General features: G+C 38.9%; 3 protein-coding genes across 5 annotated transcripts; 2 read left to right on the top strand and 1 right to left on the bottom strand.

The window, feature by feature from the left end:
- Positions 1-135: 135 nt before the first annotated feature.
- Positions 136-5,804, top strand: LOC129952820 (protein virilizer). 3 transcript variants are annotated; one of them, XM_056065670.1, is made up of 5 exons: positions 136-211; positions 281-370; positions 437-4,344; positions 4,474-5,478; positions 5,523-5,804. In XM_056065670.1, the coding sequence occupies exons 2-5, from the start codon at positions 305-307 to the stop codon at positions 5,719-5,721; spliced, it is 5,178 nt and encodes a 1,725-aa protein (XP_055921645.1). In that variant the 5' UTR covers positions 136-211; positions 281-304; the 3' UTR covers positions 5,722-5,804. The 3 variants fall into 3 exon arrangements, with proteins under 3 accessions (XP_055921645.1, XP_055921646.1, XP_055921644.1); XM_056065671.1 differs by having other exon boundaries at positions 154-370; positions 5,541-5,804; XM_056065669.1 differs by having other exon boundaries at positions 155-370.
- LOC129952823 (5-formyltetrahydrofolate cyclo-ligase) lies at positions 5,742-14,262 on the bottom strand. The gene is made up of 7 exons (XM_056065676.1): positions 14,064-14,262; positions 13,901-14,006; positions 12,280-12,441; positions 11,733-12,211; positions 6,441-6,616; positions 6,258-6,371; positions 5,742-6,191 (listed from the first exon to the last, which is right to left on the bottom strand). Exons 5-7 carry the CDS (start codon positions 6,555-6,557, stop codon positions 5,802-5,804), a joined length of 621 nt encoding a protein of 206 aa, XP_055921651.1. The 5' UTR covers positions 6,558-6,616; positions 11,733-12,211; positions 12,280-12,441; positions 13,901-14,006; positions 14,064-14,262; the 3' UTR covers positions 5,742-5,801.
- A 7,140-nt stretch (positions 14,263-21,402) lies between these two features.
- Positions 21,403-22,506, top strand: LOC129952822 (uncharacterized). The gene is made up of 3 exons (XM_056065675.1): positions 21,403-21,542; positions 21,616-21,709; positions 21,757-22,506. The coding sequence occupies exons 1-3, from the start codon at positions 21,508-21,510 to the stop codon at positions 22,405-22,407; spliced, it is 780 nt and encodes a 259-aa protein (XP_055921650.1). The 5' UTR covers positions 21,403-21,507; the 3' UTR covers positions 22,408-22,506.
- The last annotated feature ends 337 nt before the right edge of the window (positions 22,507-22,843 follow it).

The following is a 22,843-nucleotide window of genomic DNA, read 5'->3' as shown; positions in this document are numbered from 1 at the left end:
AAACAGAGATGATTTAAAAATAAAATAAATCTGGTAACTCCCTTGTTTTGTGAATGTCGAAATTAAAAATGGCTACCCGAAAAAGAGAAGACCATACCGGCATAACTCCGATAAACAAAATGCAACTAACAAAGACAACACTATATGCACTCCTTCATCTGTCAACTTGTAAAAAACCAGCACCACACAAATTTCATTTCCGAACAAAAAAGTAAAATTTCTTTTTAAATTTTCACAATTACTTGAATGAAAAAACCAATTAAACTCCTTTAATTTACAGTATAATTAATAATTTAAAATAAAAATGGCAGACTTGGACGATGCAGCCGAGTTGCTATTTTTCGATACATTTTCACATGAAGTTAACTCGGTAAAATAAAACACAAATTATAAATCTTGAAAAATCTTTAATTTAACTCGAATTTCTTTATTCCAGGATATAAATCTTGATTTAGTGCAGTTTCCGAAACCAGTGTACATCACTCAGGTGCGTATAATTCCCCTGGGCGCACGAGTACAGGCCGACTTTCCGGGAGGAGTTCGTTTGGGCGCAACTAATCCCTCGAAGTTCGGCATTGAATTTTTCGTCAATGATCTGGGAATGCCAGGAGCGTCGACATTCGAGAACCTTGGTAGTCTCGAATACAACCAAAACGATTGCATACACTTGGAATGTCATCTCGAGAAGATTCCCACTGATGGCCTCGTCCTGAGAGGCTGGTACAGTACAATCACTCTGGCGGTCTATGGGACGCTAACAAATGCCACCGTGGCCGATCAGATTGCCAGTCCACCTCGCGAGCCAAGTGAACCGCCCGCTCCCGAAGAAGTTCTCCTTATTCCCGAGGAGGAGCCTATAAAGATCGAAAAGGCAGACTGGCGACCGGAAAACCTTCCCTTTGAAGCGGGTGCCATGGAGGTGGAGCAGTTCGACGTCGTCCAGAGTCCATCGGTGGGTAGTTTCCAAGAACCCGACGACACAGTCGTGTACAAGGCCGATGTAAGGCTGCGGAAAACATCTCATTCTTCAGATCGAAGTGGAACATCGAGAACTCGCACTCACTCCGAGAGTCACGAACGCGATGGCTACACTCGCCAAAAACCCCGGGAATGGTCCAGAAGCCCAGAATATCGACAATCTGGAAGACGCACCAGATCCAGTGGAGGCGATGCATCCCACAAATGGCCACGAACTCCTCCACTTGACTCGCCCATCCGCCCGAGGTCCCCTGATGTCATGGAAAGCGACGAATTCAAAGCAAAGCTGCCTGCCGACCCCCAACCAGCAGCGGAGGAGGAGGAAGAGCAGTTCGAGCCGATTCTCAGTGATGATGAGATTCTAGGTGACGATGACGACGCCCAAGAAATTGAAGACGAAATCGATATCGAGGCTGCGATATTCGAGAGAGCAATTAAGATCCACAATCCCTTCAAGACACCCCTGGACAGATTCGATGTAAACCTGCATGACTTGTACTCCAAGGACCTCGAGAATTTCGGCCTTCTGCTGAATAAACTCAAAGTCCAAACCAAAATGGACGACTTTCATCTTTCCAGCGTCGACGAAAAGGAGAGTCTAGTGTTGATCTCAGAACAGCTGATCAATCAGCTGCTCCACTTCCATCAGACCTTCCGCCGGAAGACCTTCATCCTGAATGCATTCTTCCATGACAAGCCAGAGAACCTACAGCTGATTGGGCAGCTTCTCAAGATAGCCTTGAGTTTCGAGTGCGCCTGCCTTCAGCCTCAACCCGCCTACAAGATCCGCCACATAAAAACTGGAGTCCGACTGATCGAGCTCCTGTCGCCGAGCAAAGATATACTCAACCAGCTGCGGATTGAGCAGAACCTTGACCCGTTTGCCCAACTCTTTGCTCTCTACCAACAAGAGTACATGGCACTGTCGATCAAGCTTATGGTCCTGAAGGCCATCTACGCCCTCCTGGACACCAAAGAGGGCGTCCAACTGTTTATCAACAATGGAAAAATTAACGGCTATCAGCATTTGTTGACGAACCTGCTCCAGACACCGCTGACTCGGACGAAATTCGCCCTAAAGTCGATTGTCAAGAAGATGAACCTCTACGAAGCTCTGCAGAACATACGAGAAGATGTCACCAAGCAGTTTATTCTGGCCGATTCATTCAACGTGCAGCTCTTCACTGAAATTGAGCTCGCAATGGGCGAAGTCATCTCGGCGCTGAATTCCGACGTCCTCAGCTACCACCAGCCAAAGAGATTCCTGCCGGTCTCGAAGAAGTTCGAAATTGTCTACGACACCGCAGCCATGAAGAGCTACACCAGCATGATTGAGTCGTTCTTCAGCATTCATTCTCTATGTGAATCTATTCTGTTGATCTTCAGCAACAAAAGTGTGGTTCCACCTTCGTTGGTTACGAAGACAATGGATTTGCTGGAGGCCATGATGAAGACTCACGTGGGAATCGATTATTTCGTTGATGATTGCTTTGAAGTCAGCCAGGCTCTGGTTAGTTGCCTCTTGGAGGATCCACAATTTGTCGATTCTGAGGAGGTGATTCCCGAGGAGGAGGAGCTAGACGATGATGAACTGAAGAAGGGGAGCGACCTCAACCACTTCCAGAAACTCGGTTTGGCTTTAGCTTTCCGGATACAAACTCGATACCACATCGATGCGATTGTCTACACACCTCTAGTCCCCGAGGAGGCCAACTTCTTGGCCACCCACCTCCACGAGCTCTACAGCCAGACCTGTTCAAATCCATCTCGCGTCCATACCGTCGAGACAATCGCTCTCAACAACTACTTGGAGCCGATCATAAAATTGATTGAGAAAGAACGTCGCCAGCAGAATTCCCCTGGTGTCAAGTACAAGTCTCCAGTTTTGAGTTATGCTGTGGATATGGTCGACTGTTGCGTTCGACATTGCGATAATTTGGACTACTTGGTCGAACATGGAACAACTATTCTGGAATTGGCCAAGAACCATGAGAATTTTGAGCCATCTGTGTCGGCAGTGCTGCAGGAGATGTACGTTTATCTGAAGCCCCTCGAGAGTGTGAATATCTTCGCCTACGACGACATTACTCCATTAGTCGAGGTCATTACTCGCAGTCTGGAGTACATCACCACATTCCCCGGGGACCTGATCATGGGTTTGCGGATTCTGCGTTATCAGTGCATCGGAGGGGGCAAGACTGCAGCCAGTGCCGAGACCACGGAGCTGAAGCATCGCTTCATGGCGTTGCAATTCTACTCAGCCGATGGAGTGATGACTCTGTTGCACATCCTCGAGAAGTTGTGCCAGTATTTTGAGCAGCCAGGGCTCCATGCTCCGGCGTTGATGACAATTCAAGGAGTCCACTGTTGCCAGATAGTTCTGCCGACGTTGCAGGTGTTGAGGGAGATGCTAACATTTGGGATTCAATGCCGAGATGTACAGTACAAGGACCTCACGTCGATTGAGCATCTCATGAAGACCTACTTCCTGATGCACTACATTCCCGGAACGAGTCAGGCCTTCGAAGAGTCACTAAAGATAAAGGCGGAGATCTTGAAGATCCTCCTGGCGTACACTCAGCCCAATGAGGAGGATGAGGACTTGTTGCACAAGAGTTTGTGGACTCAGATGATTCGAGAAGTCATCAAAGCTATTCTCTCCGGACCGTCGACTTTTATTCCCGGACTCCAAGTGTTGGCGGAGTTGCTGCCATTGCCTCTGCCACTGCCAATCACTGGCCAGTTGCAGGACTCCCAAATGCAACGAATGCTCACCGAACGGAAGCTCTGGTCGGCTCATCTACACCCAGAGAGCGATCGTTTGGCATTGATGATCGAGACTATTTGTCCGACTTCATTCCCCCAGTTGTCCGATTTGCTGACCAGAGTTTGTCTGCAATTGGCCGACTTAGCTCCAAATATGACGCTTCTAGTTTCAAAGACTCTAACCGAGATGTTATGCGCTGAGGGACCGACCGGAGCCGGATTGGCGAGGATTCTCAATTTTTTTGCACAACTAACTTCGTACGCATCGATCAAGAGTTCAGCTTTGTCCATTCTATCGGGAAAGCTATGGGAGCTTTTCCAGGGTGTTCTGATAAATCCCGAAGATGGGATTACTGAGCTGAGTTCGAAGTGCCAGGTGGCAGTTCATAGAATCCTTGAAAATTTCTTTGACTCGGAGATTTCCTTGATCTCGCCATATTCCACTTCGTTGCTGGAATTGAATTTGGCATCGGCTTTGCCTCCAAGGGAGCTCATCCCAAAGATAATCGAAGCTATTTTGAATAATTTATTAAATGCCGAAGTCACTGGCACGGTTACGGTGGCTGCCTCGAGGAATCTGATCATTCTCACGGAGCATGAGTAAGTAAAGAGTTTCAAAACTTAAAATCAGTAAAAAAAACTCAACTTGTTTAAACTTAATTTCTCTGGATTCGGGTTTTTTGATTCGATTTTCTGGAACCTCACTAATTTGTATATTTTTTTCTTTAGCATCACATTCTATCATCTCCGTCAGGCTCTAATGTCCAAGCGTGAAGAATTCCAAGGCTGGTTAAAGAAAATCCTAGAAATCAACGAGAGTGCAACGTTCCACGGTCTGCTAGAGACTATTGTACTCCTTATTCGTGGCCTAACCCACATTGACAACTCCACAACGGACACAACTATTCCCAATCGAACACTAAAGATGACAACAGCCGAGCTGACAAGTTTGCTGGGCTACAAAAAAGACAGCGAGGAGCAACACATCCTCAAACGAATCAAATCAATTCTAGAAAAAGTCGAGCCACCCAGTGAATCGCTGATGGCTGACATTGAGAAGAATATAACCGAGTTGGAGACCTACGAACCAACTGAGAGTGATGCGTCATCCCCGGAGTCCATAAACGAACCTCATCTGCCCCAGACTGAGGGCATTGTCACTCAGTATGCTGCACGGCCAATTTTCACCATCTATGAGTCCAACGACGATACTCAGCTCTGCGTGCAGTATTGGTTAGATCCTTTGCGCATTGACACTCTGACTAAGGAGGATCTGGCTCTTTGCGAGCGAGTGACCTCGGATATGGCCGAACTGGTCACTACTTGTCTGCCATCGGAGACGAATCTCTCATCGGACTGTAAGCGGGTGCTGCATTTGTCGGCTTCGCCACAATCGAATCGTGAGCGAACACCAACGGCTCCTTGTTTCCGCACTCGGCGGGTAGAGGTCGAGCCGACTACTGGACGTCCTGAGAAGAAGATCTATATTACCCCAGTTCGTGGAAGGGGCTTTGCCAGAGCGCCGCCATCTCGAGGGGATTTGTTCCGTTCCCGACCGCCAAACACTTCGAGACCACCTTCACTGCACGTTGACGACTTCTTGGCTCTGGAAACTTGTGGGGCACAGCCCACCGGTCCGACGGGCTACAACAAAATCCCATCTCTTATGCGAGGATCACGGGTAGGACGAAATAGAGGCTCACGCATTTCCAACGCCGGCAGCGGGCCGTACAGGTGAGAATACTCTTGAACGTAGAATTCAATTCCTTCTTTTAAAGAAAATCCAAACCCCACAGAACCGCGTCGCCGTCGCCATGGGATGCTTCCCTGGCCCCACCGCCGCCACAGCACTTCCGGACGGCCACTTCCGAGCCAGTGGTGACGCCACACTTCAGCAGCGATCCACACTACTCGCAGTCGCATTTCGGAGGACAACGCTCTCGAGGACGCGGCCGAATAAGAACCTATTTGCGATAGGCAACAAAAAAAAAACAAAGTTTCTTTTTTTATTTTGTTCTTCTCTTGTTTCTTAAAATAAAGAAAAAAATATATAAATTTTATTTCGAGGAAAGGATTTCATCTTCCGTTACAACAAAGTCTAAGATCACATCGTGTTCGGCCAAGGGCAGTTCGTCTTCAGGCACAAGTTGCTCCTTGAAGGCGATTGCCATTCGAGTTGTCTTTTTGTTGGGATATGTCTCGGAATGTCTTTTGAAGTATTTGTCATAGAATCCCATTCCATGACCTAAACGTCCTCCTTTATTGCTGAATAAAACTCCCGGTACTAAAAAGAGATCAATTCCACCGGAAGTGAGGGCATTTGGACGTCCATCACTGATTTTTGGTTGTTTGATGTTCCATTTTGTGAGAGGGAGAGATTCGTAGTCGGAGAGGGATTCGAGTTTCACCATTTCCATGACGTTTTTATTATAAGTTGGTACGAAAACCTTGAATAGATGGAAGATAATTTAAAGAGTCTTGAGTGTGACTTAAGTGTTGGGTCCTGAATTTACCTGCTTTCCTTGAGAGAACATCTCCGAGAGTAACTTAGTTGTATCAACTTCAGTTGGTGTGCTGAGGTAAATGCTAATTGTGTTAGCTTTCTTGAAGTCATCAGTAGCGATAACCTTTAACACCAAATCAAAAATAGGAATCAAATGAGATGAATGTCATGAAACCATGAGGCATAAATTTACCCTTTGAGTAATTCCATCGGATTGCCTTTTCCTAGACTCTGGTGTTATTGATGGAAGTATACTTTCCTTCATTTTCGTGCGAATATTTTTCTTCAATGATCCACAAAGTGCTGCCATGTTGTTTGGAGGGAGGAATGTGGTTTTGATGAAACTAATCGATGTGGACTCAGCTAAGTCTAGAAAACATCTAAGTTGTTATTCCAATATTTAGATGAATGCTTTAGGAGATTATTTAAGTTCTCTTATCTTCTATTTACCCCTCTATTTGTTTACTTTCGTTTTTTTTTGCGATAAGAATTTTGTTTGGGATGGATTTCTATAAAGTTAAAGTGAAGAGAGATTTTGCATTAAGCTTTGGCTAACTTCTTGAAGCGCACGTTCAAGCAACTTAACTAAATTTCGAATAGATTATTTGGACCAGAGGTATGTATAGAGAGCTGTTAAGAGTGGATGAACGGGCAGAATAGGGCAATTTCTGGTTCCATCTGCATTGAAGGGGAAAGTATGTTGAATTTCGGCAACATCGACCTTTTAAAAAGAGATTTAATCGAATAACAGAGATGAGTGGGTCATGAACGAATGGAGAAGAGCAAGGTCGGGGCTTTGGTGGCACATGCAACACGGATCTCAAGACAATCGAGGCCAACAAACAAAAACAAAAATTTTCAAATAATTCATATTTCATGACCTTTCAGAAAATAACATGGAAGAGACTGGGAAGCATATAAATTGGGATGCAAACTAAACATCTTGAGAAGGATGAACATCACGATGGTAAGACGCATGGGGTGGTTAATTGGCATAAGAGAACCGAACTAGTTGAGCATAGGAAATCACTAGAAACAAAATACAAAGGCTGACATGCTTAAGCATTCTACTGGACATCAACTTGATTCCATTCCTTGTGTTGGTCGAAAAATTAAGATCCCTAATGGTGAACTACTGTAATTTTCCAAGGAAGGCAGGCGAAAAAGAGAATCGTAGAGAGAGAGAGCATGATCAAACAAATATTAAATCGAGAAAATCTTCAAAACTAAGTTAAGTTTAAAAAAAGAGTTGTGGTTAACTGGTGCACTGATACCTCGAGAAGAAATGATGGAACTACTGTTGCGGGAGTATTTGAGCCTAGAAGCAGACCCTCATAACTGATGACTAGTATCTACCAGATAAAAGCTAACATCACAGGAAAATGGGTAGCACGTAATCTCGAAAGAGAATACGGAAATATTGGCATCGTGTCAGATAGCTTCTATTGGATTAGCTCCAACCCAACCTGTATGGGAATTCGTGTTCTAAGAAGACAGAATATGCTAGGCAAGTAAAATTGAGTCCCGCTTAATTTGGAATTGGGGTGTTTGAGGACTGGGTAACGAAGGAGCAGATTCCCTATCTAAAACTAAAAGAAATGGGCAGGTTCAGGTGACATAAGGGACTTGAAAGTAAGTCAAGATTCTAGCATCTGATTGGCCAGCTGTCAAAAAATTGGGCAGGTTCAGGCGACATAAGGGACTTGAAAGTAAGCCAAGGTTCTAGCATCTGATTGGCCAGCTGTCAAAAAATTCTCTTCCAATTAAGGCAACTTTAATGGAAAGTTGACTGGAAAGTTAGTCAAGAAAAATCTCCCTAACTATTAAGTCAAGTCAACTTATGTCAAAATGACAATTGATCATGTTTTTTCATTCAACTGAAAGCTAAACTTTATTACTCTATGATTTATTTATTTTCTGCACAACTTCATTGAATTCATTTTGTAAAAAGGTTCCTTGTAAATTTGGACAAGAAAAACGTAACATTTTCTTACAATACAAAATACAAATACAAAAATTTTGTAGACAATAATGTATAATAATGATAGTTTTTGTACAATGAACTGAAGGTAGAAGTTAGTGAAGTAAAGTTCCAAGTTTGAAGATAATGACAGTTGGAAAACTAGCTAGTTGCCTTGGTCAAAATATACGTCCAGAGAATGCAGTTGACTGCAAATGAAGTCCCTAATGTTGTTTGAACCCGCCGAATGTATAAAAAACAAGATCAAATCGGAAGAGGTGTGAAAAAAGTCAAAACTTTGTAATGAACTCCTCAGACCGGCTAAAATTCTACTTGGGTATATAACCCTGAGTAGGAATAATCTAAGATTTGAAAAATCCTCAACAAAAAACAATTCAATACCCCAAATTCTCAAGTAGGAATAATCTAAGATTTGAAAAATCCTCAACAAAAAACAATTCAATACCCCAAATTCCCAAGTTCCTCAAAAGGAGGGAACACTGTAGAAGGAGAATTCTTAACGAGTACCACTGGGGGCACAATATCTAAATCAGTAAATCAATAACCCATCATTCATTCATTCAGGGTATAAATTCAATCCTATACGCGATGAAATGGCTTTAGCGATGTTCCGCTGGAAGTTTTTTTTTTTCTACAAATCTGTCATGCCATTCATAGGTCCAACGAGTAACTAATTTTCTAGGTCGAGGTTACCAGTGAATTTCAATAAATATGAACAATATAAAATGGTACACTGATGTCAAAAAATTGTCTTCAAGACGTTTTGCCTTGTCATTGTAAGTGTAAATGATAACTACATGAGTGATAGGTACCTCAAGATGTTTTGGTTTCATCTCAGACATAATTTTTCGGATATCTCGTCTCTTTGTTGGACCAACAAAACATCTCGAAGATCGAAGGCTTCGTAATGACCGACAGTACGGCTTTCGTAGCAATAGGTCCACTAATGATCTAATGGTTCATCTTATCGAACAGTGGAACACAACTTTACATTTTTTTGGAAAAAGTAAGATTTTTGCGATTGATATTTCAAAAGTAATTGATAGGGTTTGGCATCAAGCCCTCTTATCGAAAATGCGGGCCTTCAATCAAGATAAATTGCAATGCCGATGAGCTCGACAAAAACGGAACACTCATGCCTAATGTTAGACAAAAACATAACATAGGAACACCACTTGCTATATGCAAATATCTTCTCAAGCAATATGCTCTAGAATCAACAAATGCTAGATGGTCACAGAGTACCACCTGCCTAGCAACCAAGCAAATATGGCCAAGTATAGACTTAAAACGGTCAAAAGGCTTGATATCACTGAGCAGACAAAGTATAAGCTCTACAATTGGAGTAATAACAGGACACTGCCTCAAAGGAAGACATGCTCTGAGGCTAGGGATCTACACAAATGACTTCTGTAGAAGCTGCATGGACGAGGAGGAAGAGGAAACAGTCCAACACCTTCTATGTACATGTCCAAAACTCTCCATTAGAAGGAATAACTTTTTCGGTAATCCCTTCTTCGATAATACCAGTGAACTGGCAACGATTGACACAAAACGTCTCTCTAACTTACGATATGGTTTGTTTAAGTTCATTCATTCCATGAGTAACCTAATTAGTGGTAGGTCTACGTGCGTCAATGACATCTAGACAACCACTCCAACCTAACCTAACCTAATTAAGATAAATCTCTTCTTTGTTGGATTCAAAACTTCCTTTTAGACTGTTCAATACAAGTAGTATTGGATAGGTTGAAGTCTAAGAAATACGAAATAAGTGCTGGTGTGCCTCAGGGTTCTGTTTTGCCTCCCACACCCTTTCTTATTTTTATTAATTTTTGTGATCGTTTTCAGACTCACATCCCTTCCTTCTTCGGATGTGGGACTATAACGACAAAATAGGCTTAGCTTATTAAATTCCAACCTACACAGCATTGTACAATGGAGAATAAGAAACCCAGTGGAATTTAATGCTTCGAAAACTCAATGCTATTTTGTATCGTTGAAACGGTATACAACTTGCCATTATCCATGGGTGGATCTAACATACATCAACGAAACTGAACATCTCAAAACTTTTGTAACCACCTCTTATGGAATGCTCATATACGCGAAAATGCTACAAGATGTTCGGGTTTTCTGAAACGATGCAATGATATGGCTACAATCTATGAAACATATGAACGTCCAAAGTTTAGTACCTCTGTTCCTAAGCTGGTTCTCCAGTAACTTAAGCGTCTTCGACAGAATTCAACGATGAGCTTTTAAATGATTGATAGTAACAACATCTTGCCTTACCCTTTTTACCGTTATTTTACCATCCTATCATCTATCATCATTATTCAACTTTAGTACTTGCGTTTCTAGAAATGCCCATCACTTTAACCTTAAGTCCAACTTCAGTCGTACTATGAAGTAAATGTAGATATTCGTTTATTGGTCGTACTACGCGAATATACCACACTATCTCACCCTACCATTGCAGTTTTCAAGAATTCAAAACCAATGTATACACCGACATCTCCTTTCCGATCCCTCCTGCCTTTTCTAATGCTCACACTGTGTCTTTGGCATAGCAAGGTATTCAAAACCCAGTGTTAGCTAAGTTTAGAAATCTAGGGCAAGGGACTCACATTCTCGATTTTTTTATTCAAGATTTGGTCCTGATATTTCAGTGTTCCAATTTCGATTGACTATTAAAACTTCTCCGAATCATTCGAGTCAAGTCAATTGGAACTTTCATCAGAATCAGAAAAGAAGATGAATTTTGTCCACTGTTTTGTTTTGGCTTTGATTTTATTTCAAGCCCACTCAAGCGGGTCACAAATATTGACCAACTAGTGAATGAATTCTGTCGTAAAACAAGCCCCTTTGCCTGTGAATTTGGCTTCTTAGAAAAACAGAAACCAAAACGCATTTAAAACAATGACGAAATTTATGATTAGAAAAACGAAATTCATACTATTTATATCATAACAGTCTTTTATAAGTCAATCAAAAATTAAATCCAAAAGAAAAATCTCTAAAGGTACAAAATATAAAGGTAGTTTGGAAAACATCCTATTCAGGATCTCATGACTTTAGTTATCAAATTACTTCTTTGAAGGAGTCTCTGTAGGTGGCTTATTCTTGAGATTCTTCAACTGTTCTTTTTGCTGCAATTACCCAAAAGAAAATAGTGAATATTTTAGGATTGGAACTACAAATTTTGTGTTAAATCAAAAATAGGAACCTGTTTGTAAAAAAATTCTTCTTCTCTAGCGGCTTCCATTTTGCCAAATGATCCACCAGCCTCACGGATACTACCACCACCGCCACCACCTTTGCCAGCACCACTACCCAATTCGCCTACTTGTGAGGACATTTTAACGAAACTACAAAGAAATTTTATTTTAAGACGAAATAATAAGGAGTTTCGAGAAGATACGTATCAAGATAATTGCATAACTTAGGAAATTTTGAGATTTTTCAAAAAATAATTAGGTCAAAACATCAAAATTAACTTACCGGAGGTTTTTCGGATTTATGGAAAGAATGAATCGACGAGCAATGAACATTATACAATTCAAGAGAGTTCAATATTATTCAAAAATATTGATTTTCAATTGGAAAACTTTTTGGAAAACAAGCAATTGATTATTTTGAGGAGATTGAAAAATTGGTCGCAGTTTTTTAAAGTGAAAAGCGCAGTTGTTTCGTCTTCTTAAAATAGACAGATGTTTGTTTTCTTTTTTTTATTTTGTTTTTCTATTTTTTCTTCTTTTTTGACAGTTATCAGCTGCTCCTTGGTTCTTCTTTTGGTCGCAAATTAAATGGCGTGTGATGAATTTCCGTTTGCTGTTCAAGTATTTTTTCGAGTACTCAAAATTTGACGTTAAAATTTTAAAAAAATTGATTTTTTTCTTTATTAAATGTTAGAAGGCGAATATTTATGAATTATCTTCTTTGCTGTTCTTTAATTTTAACTTCTGAATGCAATCACAATGCTAAAAGTTTTTTTTTCGGAAAAATAAACATAAACATCATCAAGAAAACAACATTTTTTATAATTTACTTCGTTTAAAAAATAGACTTCTTCGGGAAGATTTTTATGCTTTACTGAACTGGTTGGTTGAAATTTCGGCACTTCCTTGGAATAAGGTGGATTACATCCAAAGTCTTCCATCATTTGGTAGTTTTCAGGGTTTTCTTTGATGTTTTCGAAAATTTTGTTATCCTTTTTTGGAAATGCAGAATCAGATAAAAGAAAAATAGTTGATTTTTTTTAGATTAAAAGGTCATGGTTTGACAGCTCCGGAGAAGAGTTAAAGTGTTGAACTGTTAAAGCGAATGATCAATTTTAATTAAATTTCTCAGGCCCGCTAAGCGCAGCTTCAATTTTTCTTTTACTATTTATTTTGCTATTGATCGTTTGATCAACAATTTCTTACAATGGGTAAAATAAATCAATTTTTGATCTAGATAGCTGTCAAAATAGAAATTTCTCTTGTTTTTTCACTAAATGGGCAAAATAAATTGATTTATTTTTGATCTAAGATCATATTTACAGAACAGGATTTTTCAGCAGATTTACCCCTCCTTACACCAATACTAATAAATTTTTAACAAAATGTTTATCTGGGAATTTGGCAGCTCTACCGCAAAGTTCCAATCATCCACGCGCCATTAAAAAAATCGTTTTCAGCAAAAATTTAACTGTCTCTGTCATACCCCACGAAACAAACGTGAAGTTAGCTTCACTACGTTCTTACTCGTGAAAATCCATCGTTATATTAAGAGCTCAAGGAGCGCACTCCGATCAATATCTGATTAAACACAATAGAAGCGAACTGAGCTAAATAAGAAACAGATCTTTTTTTGACAACTTAATTCTCTGCTTTGAGCTTAAAAAGAAAAATTATGTCAGATTTTACTTAAAGAAAATCTTCTAACACTTAAGAGTTTAAATGTTGCCTAAAAGTTTTCTAATTCTTTTCTATTTCTTTAAGTACTTCTATTTAAATTAAACAATTATTTAAATTGTTAAAATTTGAAAAATAACAAAAATGTACGTTTAATTAGTCAAATGTGACAGCAAAATTATAATTGGGGAATTGTGAAAAACAAGAAATCAACAGGGTGTTTTTATTTACCGATGTTCATGAGCGGTTTCGATGTGTTGTTTTATGGTTTGTCAGTTGAGATATGTCAAACTGTATTGAAATTTTTGTTCAGTGAGGTTTTGATAGCTCAATACAATACGTGCAGCCCCGGAACAACGCTTTCAAACCGAGAGAATTCAACCATCAATTTATTGCTAAACCAATTTGATGACAACTTTATTTCCGAAGAAGTGGTCTTGTCAATTAAACCCACTTAAATTGTTATTGGTTTTTACAAAAAGCAGCAAGTTTTGAAGTACTACCGATTGATAGTTGACACTTGCGCTACGTATGTTGGTAGCGATGGCCGCAATAAATGGAGCACGATCATTTATCCAATTAGCGGGGGAATAAGCTTTTTTACATATTTATAAAAAAAGGTATAAGATAATTCCATTTAATTCCGCTGCGCGGAAACTCCGTCAACTACGTTAAAATGAATGCTTTATCATCATTTCAAAAACAAATACCGGAAAGTTTTGAAAACGCAATGGATATCTTTTCTTTTCTGAAATTTTTTTATGAGATTTATACCTTCTTTGAGAAATATTCTTCTTCTTTGATATTTTTAAATTTCTTTAAGCCACCTCCGGGAATAAGACCATTTATTGTTTCACATTTATAGCCGCGTTGAAGTAAACTATATAAGAATATTCTTTTATATTAAACTTTTTACTAAAAAAACTTAAAAACTTACCCAAAAATTCTACGATAATTCCCTTTGATAGAAATTGTGGAGACCAAACGCAACATTGTTAAAAAATAAGATGACCTGTCAATGGTTTATGGTTGAAAAAAAGAGAAGTAAAACCTCAAATATAATAGTAAATGATAAATTTTTCAAAAATATATATTTTTTTTAAGTTTTTTTTACATTTGTATGTACATACAAACATAAATAACGAAAGTATTATTTCAATATGAAAATTTAAGCTAGGTAGAATCCAATGGGGCAAGTATCAAGTATTTTTTAAGAGTTCGAGAATTTGATATTGAAATTTTATAAATCTGGTAGATAAATTTATCATACGTGGCTACTACTTAAGGTATTCCCACATGAGGGTGACTCATAACCAACGACCGAAGAATGAATGATTAAATGCACAAATTGTAAACAAAAGGGTAGAAATAAAGTTGAAGTTACAGTACAATTCAGCTCATCGAACTGATCGGACTTTCCTTCTGTGCGTAACGATTTTAAAGCCAAAATTAAGAAGCGGAAAAGATATCCCTCTAGTGTTGAAGCCATTCACAATCGAAAAATGGGTCCGGATGACATAAAATTCCATCCATATGCGTACTGCAAAACTTGTAAAAATGTACATTCCTTATTAAATGACATCCAAGTTATTGATTAATTTGTTAAGAAAATGACAATTGGCATTAAAAAAATGTGCAACAATATTGAGGATCACCAAAAAGTGTGTTTATCATTAAAATCAAAATCTTGACAATTTTTTACTCATGACCTTCCTTCAGCGAGGTCATTGAGATTTGTTTTTTTTTGGTTTAGACGAAATGCCTACAGAAGCATTGAAAACCGAACTTATTAGAATTGGTTTAAAGTGTGTAAATACCCGTGTTTTGTTGGGAAATCTATTTATAGTATAGTAGGATTTTACACGAATAACAAAAACAATATCCATAGTATGAATAACACCGATAAAAGTTAGAGTAGAATCTTAATATGGTTGGGTTTTTGACATTAATACGAGTCTCGAATGGATCTTATCTGATTTAGTTCTCAAATGTTGGTACGATTGAGATTGCATTTGTTTGTCGATAGCTGTGTTCATTGAGTAGTTGCGCATTTGGAATCATGTGTGTTTTTCATTGGGGAAAAAATCAACTACTGTTGATGATATTAGGCGTATTTTATTGGTAAATTATATCTACAGTCCCTGGCCATATTATTAGACGCACTGCAGAATTTTTATAATTTTATATTTTAAATTTTAATTTTATATATTTTTAACGTTCAAAGTTACAGAAACTAAGTTTTGCTTATTAGACTTTTGTTTGTGGTTCTATTTTCTTTATGTTTTATTTTAATATGTTGCATTATAAATGCATAATGTCAAAGTATTGGCAACAGAGCGTAAACAAGTACAGAATTCTTGCAGTTGAATTTTTGTATTCTCCCGGTTCGTGTGACTTTAAAAGCTTTGTGTGCTTATTAACGGTATTCAAGTGCATTATTTTTTGTGTGTGCTTTTTTTACTGTTTTTGAAAAACATTTTTTGCAAAACAAAAATAGTAAATAGTAAAATTTAAACCTTGGGTAAGAGAGGAGACCTGTCACCAAGTAAAAGAGCTGAAGTAAAATGTTTGGTCAACCTAAACATTTTTTTTAACCGCGAAATATCTCATAAAGTGGGCGTGTCTGAGGCTAGCGTGAGACGGATTAAGAAAAAAATTAAATGTGATAAAGATTTAAGCCCAAAAAGAAAGAACAGATGCGAAAGAAAGCAGTTTCGTGCTCCAAGCTAGGTGAGGTCGCTTTACATGCGCTCTACGTAACCCAGCCATTTTAGTCTTATAAAGCAAAACTTTGGTCCTTCGAGAGAGGACTTTACCACTGAATTGCTTTCTTAGTCCAAAGAAACAGTAAGAGTTAGTCTGCGTTTGATCTCAGCGCTGGTGTTCTTTCCTGCGTTTTCAGCGGAGCTTAGGTAGAAGAAGTCCTTCTGACATCGAAAGGTTCTGTTAAGTTGTTTTCAACCTTTATAGAGCAGCGTTAATTCTCCTTGGGCATCCTGCACAAACGGAGGACATGGCTCTACACAGCTCGTCCCTGCAGATGCTGTCGATTTGGTGTTCTTGGGTTTTTTCCAGGATCTGCCGTAATGTGAATATTTGATCAACTGTGGACTTTCCTGGTCTAAAACCACACTGATAAGGACCTATCAGGTTGTTGACGATGGGCTTTAGACGTTTTTTTTTTTTATAATTAGCAAACACTAAAAGGTTTTTTTTATACCTTTAATATGCCAAAGACACAGTGTGAGCATTAGGAAAAGAGGGAAGGGTTGGATAGGAGGTGTCGGTGTACATTGGTTTTAAATTTCTGAACATTGCAATGACAGGGAAAGATAGAGCGTGGCAAGGCGTTCCACATTCGCGTAGTACGGCTGAAATAAGAATCTCTGTACTTCATAGTACGTCCGAAGTTGGGCTCAAGGGTAAACTGATGGGCATTCCTAGAAGCGCGGGTATTACGGTTAAATTGTTTAAGGGGAGGAATGCAACTGGCTATTTCACTAGAGCATAGTCCGTTAAAATAACGGTAAAAAAGGGTGAGGCAAGAAACCTTGCGTCGATGTTCGAGTGATGTAAACGAGTTGATGATGTTAATGTCACCAATCATTTTAAAAGCTCTTTTTTGAATACTGTCCAAGAGACTTAAATAAGTTACTGGAGCACCAGCCCAGAGATGAGAGTTATATTCAAGTTTCGGACGTATATAGGTTTTGTAGATTGTAGCCAGATCAGACGGAGAAAAAAATTTCTTGCAACGTCTCAAAAAACCTAGACATCTTGCGGCATTTTTGGCAACATCGCGTATGTGATCGCTCCACAATAGGTGGTTGCTGATGCACATTCCGAGGATGCCAAGATTTTCTGTTTCGTTGATGCAAGTGCCACTCATAGATAGTGGCAAAGACGGTTTATCTCGCTTTAACGATGCAAGACAGCATTGCGTTTTCGAAGCATTAAATTCCACACGATTTTTTATTCCCCATTGTACAATGCTGTGTAAGTCGGAATTTAATGAGCTAATCATATTTTGCCGTTGCAGTTCCACATCCGAAGAGGAGGGTTGTGAGTCTGGAAACGAATATGAAAAGCTAAGAGTGCTATCGTCAGCGAAACAATGTATTGGATTAGAAGTAGCAGACAGGAGATCATTTATAAAAATGAGGAAGAGGGTCGGAGACAAAACGGAGCCCTGGGGCACACCAGCGTTTATTTTATGAGTTTCAGACTTGAATCCGTCCAAAACAACTTGTATTGAACGGTTCGAAAGAAAATTTCTAATCCAACGAAGAAGAGATTCGTCGCTACCGAAAGCACGCATTTTCGATAAGAGAGCAAGATGCCAAACTTTATCAAATGCCTTTGAAATATCAAGTGCAATAATCTTACTTTCTCCAAAACGATGTAAAGATCTGTTCCACTGTTCGGTGAGATGAACCATGAGATCACCAGTGGACCTATTGCTACGAAAGCCGTTTTGCCGGTCATTAAGAAGCTTCCGTTCCTCAAGATATTTCTTAAGCTGATAATTAATCAGCGTTTCCATGACCTAAGAAAAAAGGGACGTTAGTGCTATCGGTCGGTAATTTGTGGGAGAAGAAGATTCGCCTTTTTTTGGAATTGGCTGAACAAATGCAGTTTTCCAACTACTCGGAACGAGCCCAGAAGAATAGGATAGATGGAAAAGCTTACGCAGTGGTTTTGCTAGCGTGGAAGAACACCTCTTCAGAATAATAGCGGGGATACCATCTGGGCCAGCGGATTTATGAATGTTAAGATCTTTAAGAACTCTCGCCACAGTTCGAGTACGAAAAAATATTGGTCCCATAGAATCATTTACGCGTTCAAGAACTGGGGGAGTCATGACACTATCTGGTAAGGTGGACGTTCACATATTACGGCAGAGAATATTTAATTTTATAGGCGATGTTAAGTAGACTGATCCTCTATAGTTGGTGCAGTTTAGAGGGTCTCCTTTTTTCAGGATCGGGCAAACAATACCGAGGTTCCATTCATCGGGCATGTTTTCTTCCGACCATATCTTACAGATAAGTTGGTGCATGCTCCTAACCAACTTATCTCCAGCTGCTTTAAAGAACTCAGTATTCAAGCCATCCGCTCCAGCGGCTTTTTTAGACTTTAGCTTAGATATGGCAATCTTAACTTCGTCTAAGTCGGGAGGACGCGATTGTTTTTTTCGTTTTATGTTGAATGGATCATCCTACCTGACAGTGGAATTCAGTTCGTTTTCGCCGTTATACAGTCTGCAGAAGAGGTCCTTCCATATCCTCAGCATTGACTGCGGTTCCACTATGATGTTTTCACTTTCGTCTTTGCAGCCGGTTCTAGGTTTATGTACCTGTTTTTTTCGTTTCACCTACTGTTCATAAAAATTTGCTTTTAAACCTCTCAACATCTTCGACCGCACGCTTCTCTTTTTTCTTTTGAGAAGTCGGCGTTCCTCTCGTCCTTCTGCTCATAGAGCTCTTGAGAAGCTCTCATCCCTTTATGCAGCACCGCTTTGCGGACCACTACCTTGTTGGCTACAACGAGGTAGTGGTCTGAGTCTATGTTAGCTCCTCGGAAATTTCGTACATCCATGATGCCAGAGTCGATCGCAATATGGTCAATCCGGTTGACGGTAGATTGATCTGGAGAAGTCCAAGTTCCGTTGAGGATGTTAAGGTGTGGAAAACGCGTACTGGCTACCATGACGTTTCGCCCGCAGCAAAATCTATGAGCCTGAATCCGTTGTCGGAAGTGTTGTCGTGCCAGGCTGTTCTTCCCGATTATTCCATCAAAGATGTCTTTCCTTCCTAGCTTGGCATTAAAGTCGCCCAGGACTATTTTAATATCGTAGCTAGGACACTGCTCATATGTATTGTCTAATAGCTCGAAGAACACATCTTTGGTGTTGTCGTCTTTCTCTTCTGTGGGGGCGTGCGCGCATAACAGGCTAATATTGCCGAATTAATCCTTGATGCGTATGGTCATGAGGCGCTCATTGATGCACCTATAGCTCAAGACTTCTTGCCTAAGTCTGGCTCCAATGACGAAACCGCATCCAAATAAGCGCTCTTGGTTTTCATGGTAGCTGTCACCATAGTAAATATCGCAGTTTTTCATCCTCTTTTTGCCCGGCCCATCCCATCGTATTTCCTGGATGGCGGTGATGTCTGCTTTATAGCGGTCTAGGGCCTCCGCTATTTCTTTGGCCGCACGTGGTCTGTTAAGGAACCTAACATTCCACGTGCATATCCGAAGTTCGTTGTCCTTAATTCGTTTGCGTTGGTTGTCAAGAGTAAATCCGTCCGTATCTGAGGCTTATTGGTGCTTCGCAACTATGAAAGCTTTTACGTGGCCAGGAACTCACCCCGACGGCACAACCCCCAACCTCGAGGGCCAGATCCTAAGTATAACTCCAAGGATGGGGAGCCGGATAAAACCGCTCCTTATAGGGCTCTGAATAAGTCGAAGAAGCCCTTTAAGGTGTTCACTAAGTAGTTCAATCTTACAGGACATTTAGAGTTACTGATACACAATAACTTTTCTGATGCTTTTGATGTAAGTGCAGGTGTACCTCAAGGCTCTGTACTTGGTCCAATCTTATATAATATTTTTACTTATGATTTCCCCTCCTTCCTAAAAAGCAATTTTCGCCGATGATACCTGTATCTTTTCTTCAGATTCTGTTGGTTTCTTCATAGAAGCTAACTTTGCAATCTGCATTAAATGAAATAAAAGGCAACTGCAATGCTTGGAAAATAAAAATAAATGCTTCAAAAACACAGGCTGTCTTTTTCACTTGAAAAAGAAAAGCCTGTTTTTTGCCAAGCAATAACTCAGTTATTTACGGAGTGAGTACAGGTTGGCAAACAAGTTCAAAATATCTTGGGGTATACCTCGATAAACCCTTACGTTTGTCTTAATAAAATTAGATTTTTCATTGCCAAAATAAAACAAATTTAAGAAAACAAATTGTTTGTCGTGCATACAAACTAATTGGATGAGCAAAAGTGATTTAACACATTTAAAAAAGCCAATTTCAAACAAAAACACATTTAAATTCTAAGAAACCAATTGACACTTATGTTAGGATAATACAATTTGCATTTTGTTCTCTAAAACAAGACAATTTTGTAGAAACAATTTGGTAGTAACGAATTGAAGTGTGGTTGCTACGAACTGTCAAACTACGCGTTCCACATACCATCCACACTGCAACGAATAAAGCATTATTCACATGAGCACGACCAACGAATTAACGAATATTTGTCGATTTTGACATTTCTTTCACATGAGAGTTTTTAATTCGTCGCGAATGAGCCACAGCCGAACACCATTCACCACGAAACCAAAACAAGAATGATTTTTTTAGGTTAAGTACGCGCGATTATTTTATTCGTTGCGAGTGTGGATAATGTGGAACGCGAATAAAGTTTGACAGTCCGTATCAACTACAATTTTTTTCGCGACGGATAAATTTGTTTTCTCAAATTTATTAATTATATGATATTGAAAATTAAAAGTATGCATCATAAATCAAATGGAAACAATATTGCTATCGTTTTGTTAAGAATTTGTGTGGAAATATGTCTTCAAACGTATATAAACTCACATTTTTCAATTCATTCGTCGTTCGTTGGTCGCGCTCATGTGAATACTACTTAAACTATTTGCGATCAACTTAACCTCAAAACTGTACCACTCTTGTTTTGTTTGTTGAAAAGGGTAATTATAAATTGACAATTCGTAGTTGTCTGCGAATAGAAATAAAGCTCATGTGAAAGAAAAGTCACAATATGCGAACAACCACAGTTCGCAGTTCGTAGCTCATGTGCAAGATGTTTAAGGGTCTGTCAAACTCAATTCACGTTCCACATACAATCCACTCTTCAACGAATAAAATATTCGAGGCTTATTGACGAAGCTCTTTTTAACCAGCAATGATGAAAACTGTAAAAGTCTATGAACTCTACAAGCAGATTTATATTTGTTTTCAAAGTATATTTCCACAATCCTGAAGCGTAGTGCTGGCGTTATTCATTATGAATTTCCAAACATCACTCAATATTGAACAGAAATGTGAAAACAGTTTGATATTCTTCACTGTCAAATAGTAGACAACAATCATTGAAACATGTCTTGAAGCTTAAAGACACGCCCTATACTTATATTTTTTAGATTTCGAGATTTCTGTATTCTCAGAAATAAATAAACAAGTGCAATTTCTTTGAACTTCTCTGAACAATTTTACTTTGCCTTAAAAATGTTGACACTGAGTTATTTTTTATTTTCACAGAAATAGATCAGTAAGTCAGATTTTTTGATCAAAATTTAAATTCAAATTATTGTATTAGTTTTCTGATTTGTTTTTTGGAAAGATGGTCAGCGATATGAACCGTTCAAAAAATGTTAGGTAAGTACCCAATTTTTGGTCTTAAAATATGTTTGCAATCTACTTTTTCAAAAATTTTGTATCTCTTTGTAAGCAAACTAAAATCACCAAAATCAAGTAGCCGTTCAAGACGCAATAAACTTTCAATATCAAGAGAACATCAACGGACAAAGAGTCCCTTTAAAAAGGTATCTAAAATTGATTTATTCCTTCTAATAATAACTATTTTCCTTAGGATTCAGAGATACAAATGAATAAAAAAATCAAATCCGGAAGCTGGAAACGAACAACATCCTCTTGGAACTTATCATATTCCAATACAAATCTTAATGAGTCCACAAATCTGAACAGCGAATCTACATTTCCTTCTTTGTCAACAACTGCCAAATTTCGATCCGAATCCCAACCATCAGTTTTGTATTCTGATGTCCTTTTCAATGGTGAAAAACTCAAGACTCCAGTCAAAATAAAGAATCTAACACCAAGACATTGCATGAAACTTAAATCGCGAAGTCTAAAACGTCTTATTTCTGTGGATAAAATATTACAAAAAAGCAAAAGCAAGGAACGGGAAGAAAGTAACCGTCGTCTTCGGCGTTTAAAGAAGATAACTTCACAAGTATCAGTTGAAGCCCCATCAGTCACAATTACAACAAAAACAAATGATAATGCCCCAAAGTCCTCAGTAGAGTTGGACGATTGCGTTAATAAATTAATGAAACATCTTAATATCAATATTCAGCCATGGAATTTCGAGGATTACAACGAATTCGATGATGGCCCTGATGAGTATATCAATCGTTTCGATGATTACAATTATCTAGCTTGTGAGAATGTAGCTCTTGCTGGTTTGAGATTAGCTACCGATGGTAAATTTAGAATTTAATAATGTTTTAAAAGTTTTTTTTTTTTGGAATTTGGAATTTGTTTTGTTTGGAATTTTGAATTCGAAATAAAGAAATTAATAAAGATTTTCCACCATTTATTCGAAAATGTATTCAAATTTAGAAAAATATCACATAGTTTCAAGAAATCTCACCTCCAACACTTAATTGTTAACTTGAATGGCAAACAAAAATTTGTCACTCCACTGTTGATATACCAGCAATTTTTTAAATATTGAATCAGTCCAAAAATCTATTTCTTTGCTTGTAGTAAAATACTAATTCTCTTTTATTAAAAACGAGGCATCTAAACTGGTCTAAGTAGTGACAGTTCGTGAAAAAAAATCAAATCAAACAGACCTAAGTATGTGTTCTTTTTCTAACTATGGTTGATAAAATTGAAAATTTTTGACTTTTGTCGTTTCTACAGTTCAAGAT

This window comes from Eupeodes corollae, chromosome 3 (assembly GCF_945859685.1).
Source record: "Eupeodes corollae chromosome 3, idEupCoro1.1, whole genome shotgun sequence".
Taxonomy (NCBI): domain Eukaryota; kingdom Metazoa; phylum Arthropoda; class Insecta; order Diptera; family Syrphidae; genus Eupeodes; species Eupeodes corollae.
This window is presented reverse-complemented; position numbering and strand designations above follow the sequence as displayed.

Excerpts from the sequence above, each read along its gene's own strand:
- LOC129952823 (XM_056065676.1), bottom strand. The coding sequence starts at position 6,557 with ATGGCAGCACTTTGTGGATCATTGAAGAAAAATATTCGCACGAAAATG. Across the intron at positions 6,372-6,440 it reads CCGATGGAATTACTCAAAGG|GTTATCGCTACTGATGACTT; the intron begins GTAAATTTATGC and ends TTGGTGTTAAAG. Across the intron at positions 6,192-6,257 it reads TGTTCTCTCAAGGAAAGCAG|GTTTTCGTACCAACTTATAA; the intron begins GTAAATTCAGGA and ends CATCTATTCAAG.
- LOC129952822 (XM_056065675.1), top strand. The coding sequence starts at position 21,508 with ATGGTCAGCGATATGAACCGTTCAAAAAATGTTAG. Across the intron at positions 21,543-21,615 it reads AACCGTTCAAAAAATGTTAG|CAAACTAAAATCACCAAAAT; the intron begins GTAAGTACCCAA and ends TCTCTTTGTAAG. Across the intron at positions 21,710-21,756 it reads CAAAGAGTCCCTTTAAAAAG|GATTCAGAGATACAAATGAA; the intron begins GTATCTAAAATT and ends TATTTTCCTTAG.
- LOC129952820 (XM_056065670.1), top strand. The coding sequence starts at position 305 with ATGGCAGACTTGGACGATGCAGCCGAGTTGCTATTTTTCGATACATTT. Across the intron at positions 371-436 it reads TTTCACATGAAGTTAACTCG|GATATAAATCTTGATTTAGT; the intron begins GTAAAATAAAAC and ends TCTTTATTCCAG. Across the intron at positions 5,479-5,522 it reads GCCGGCAGCGGGCCGTACAG|AAAATCCAAACCCCACAGAA; the intron begins GTGAGAATACTC and ends CTTCTTTTAAAG.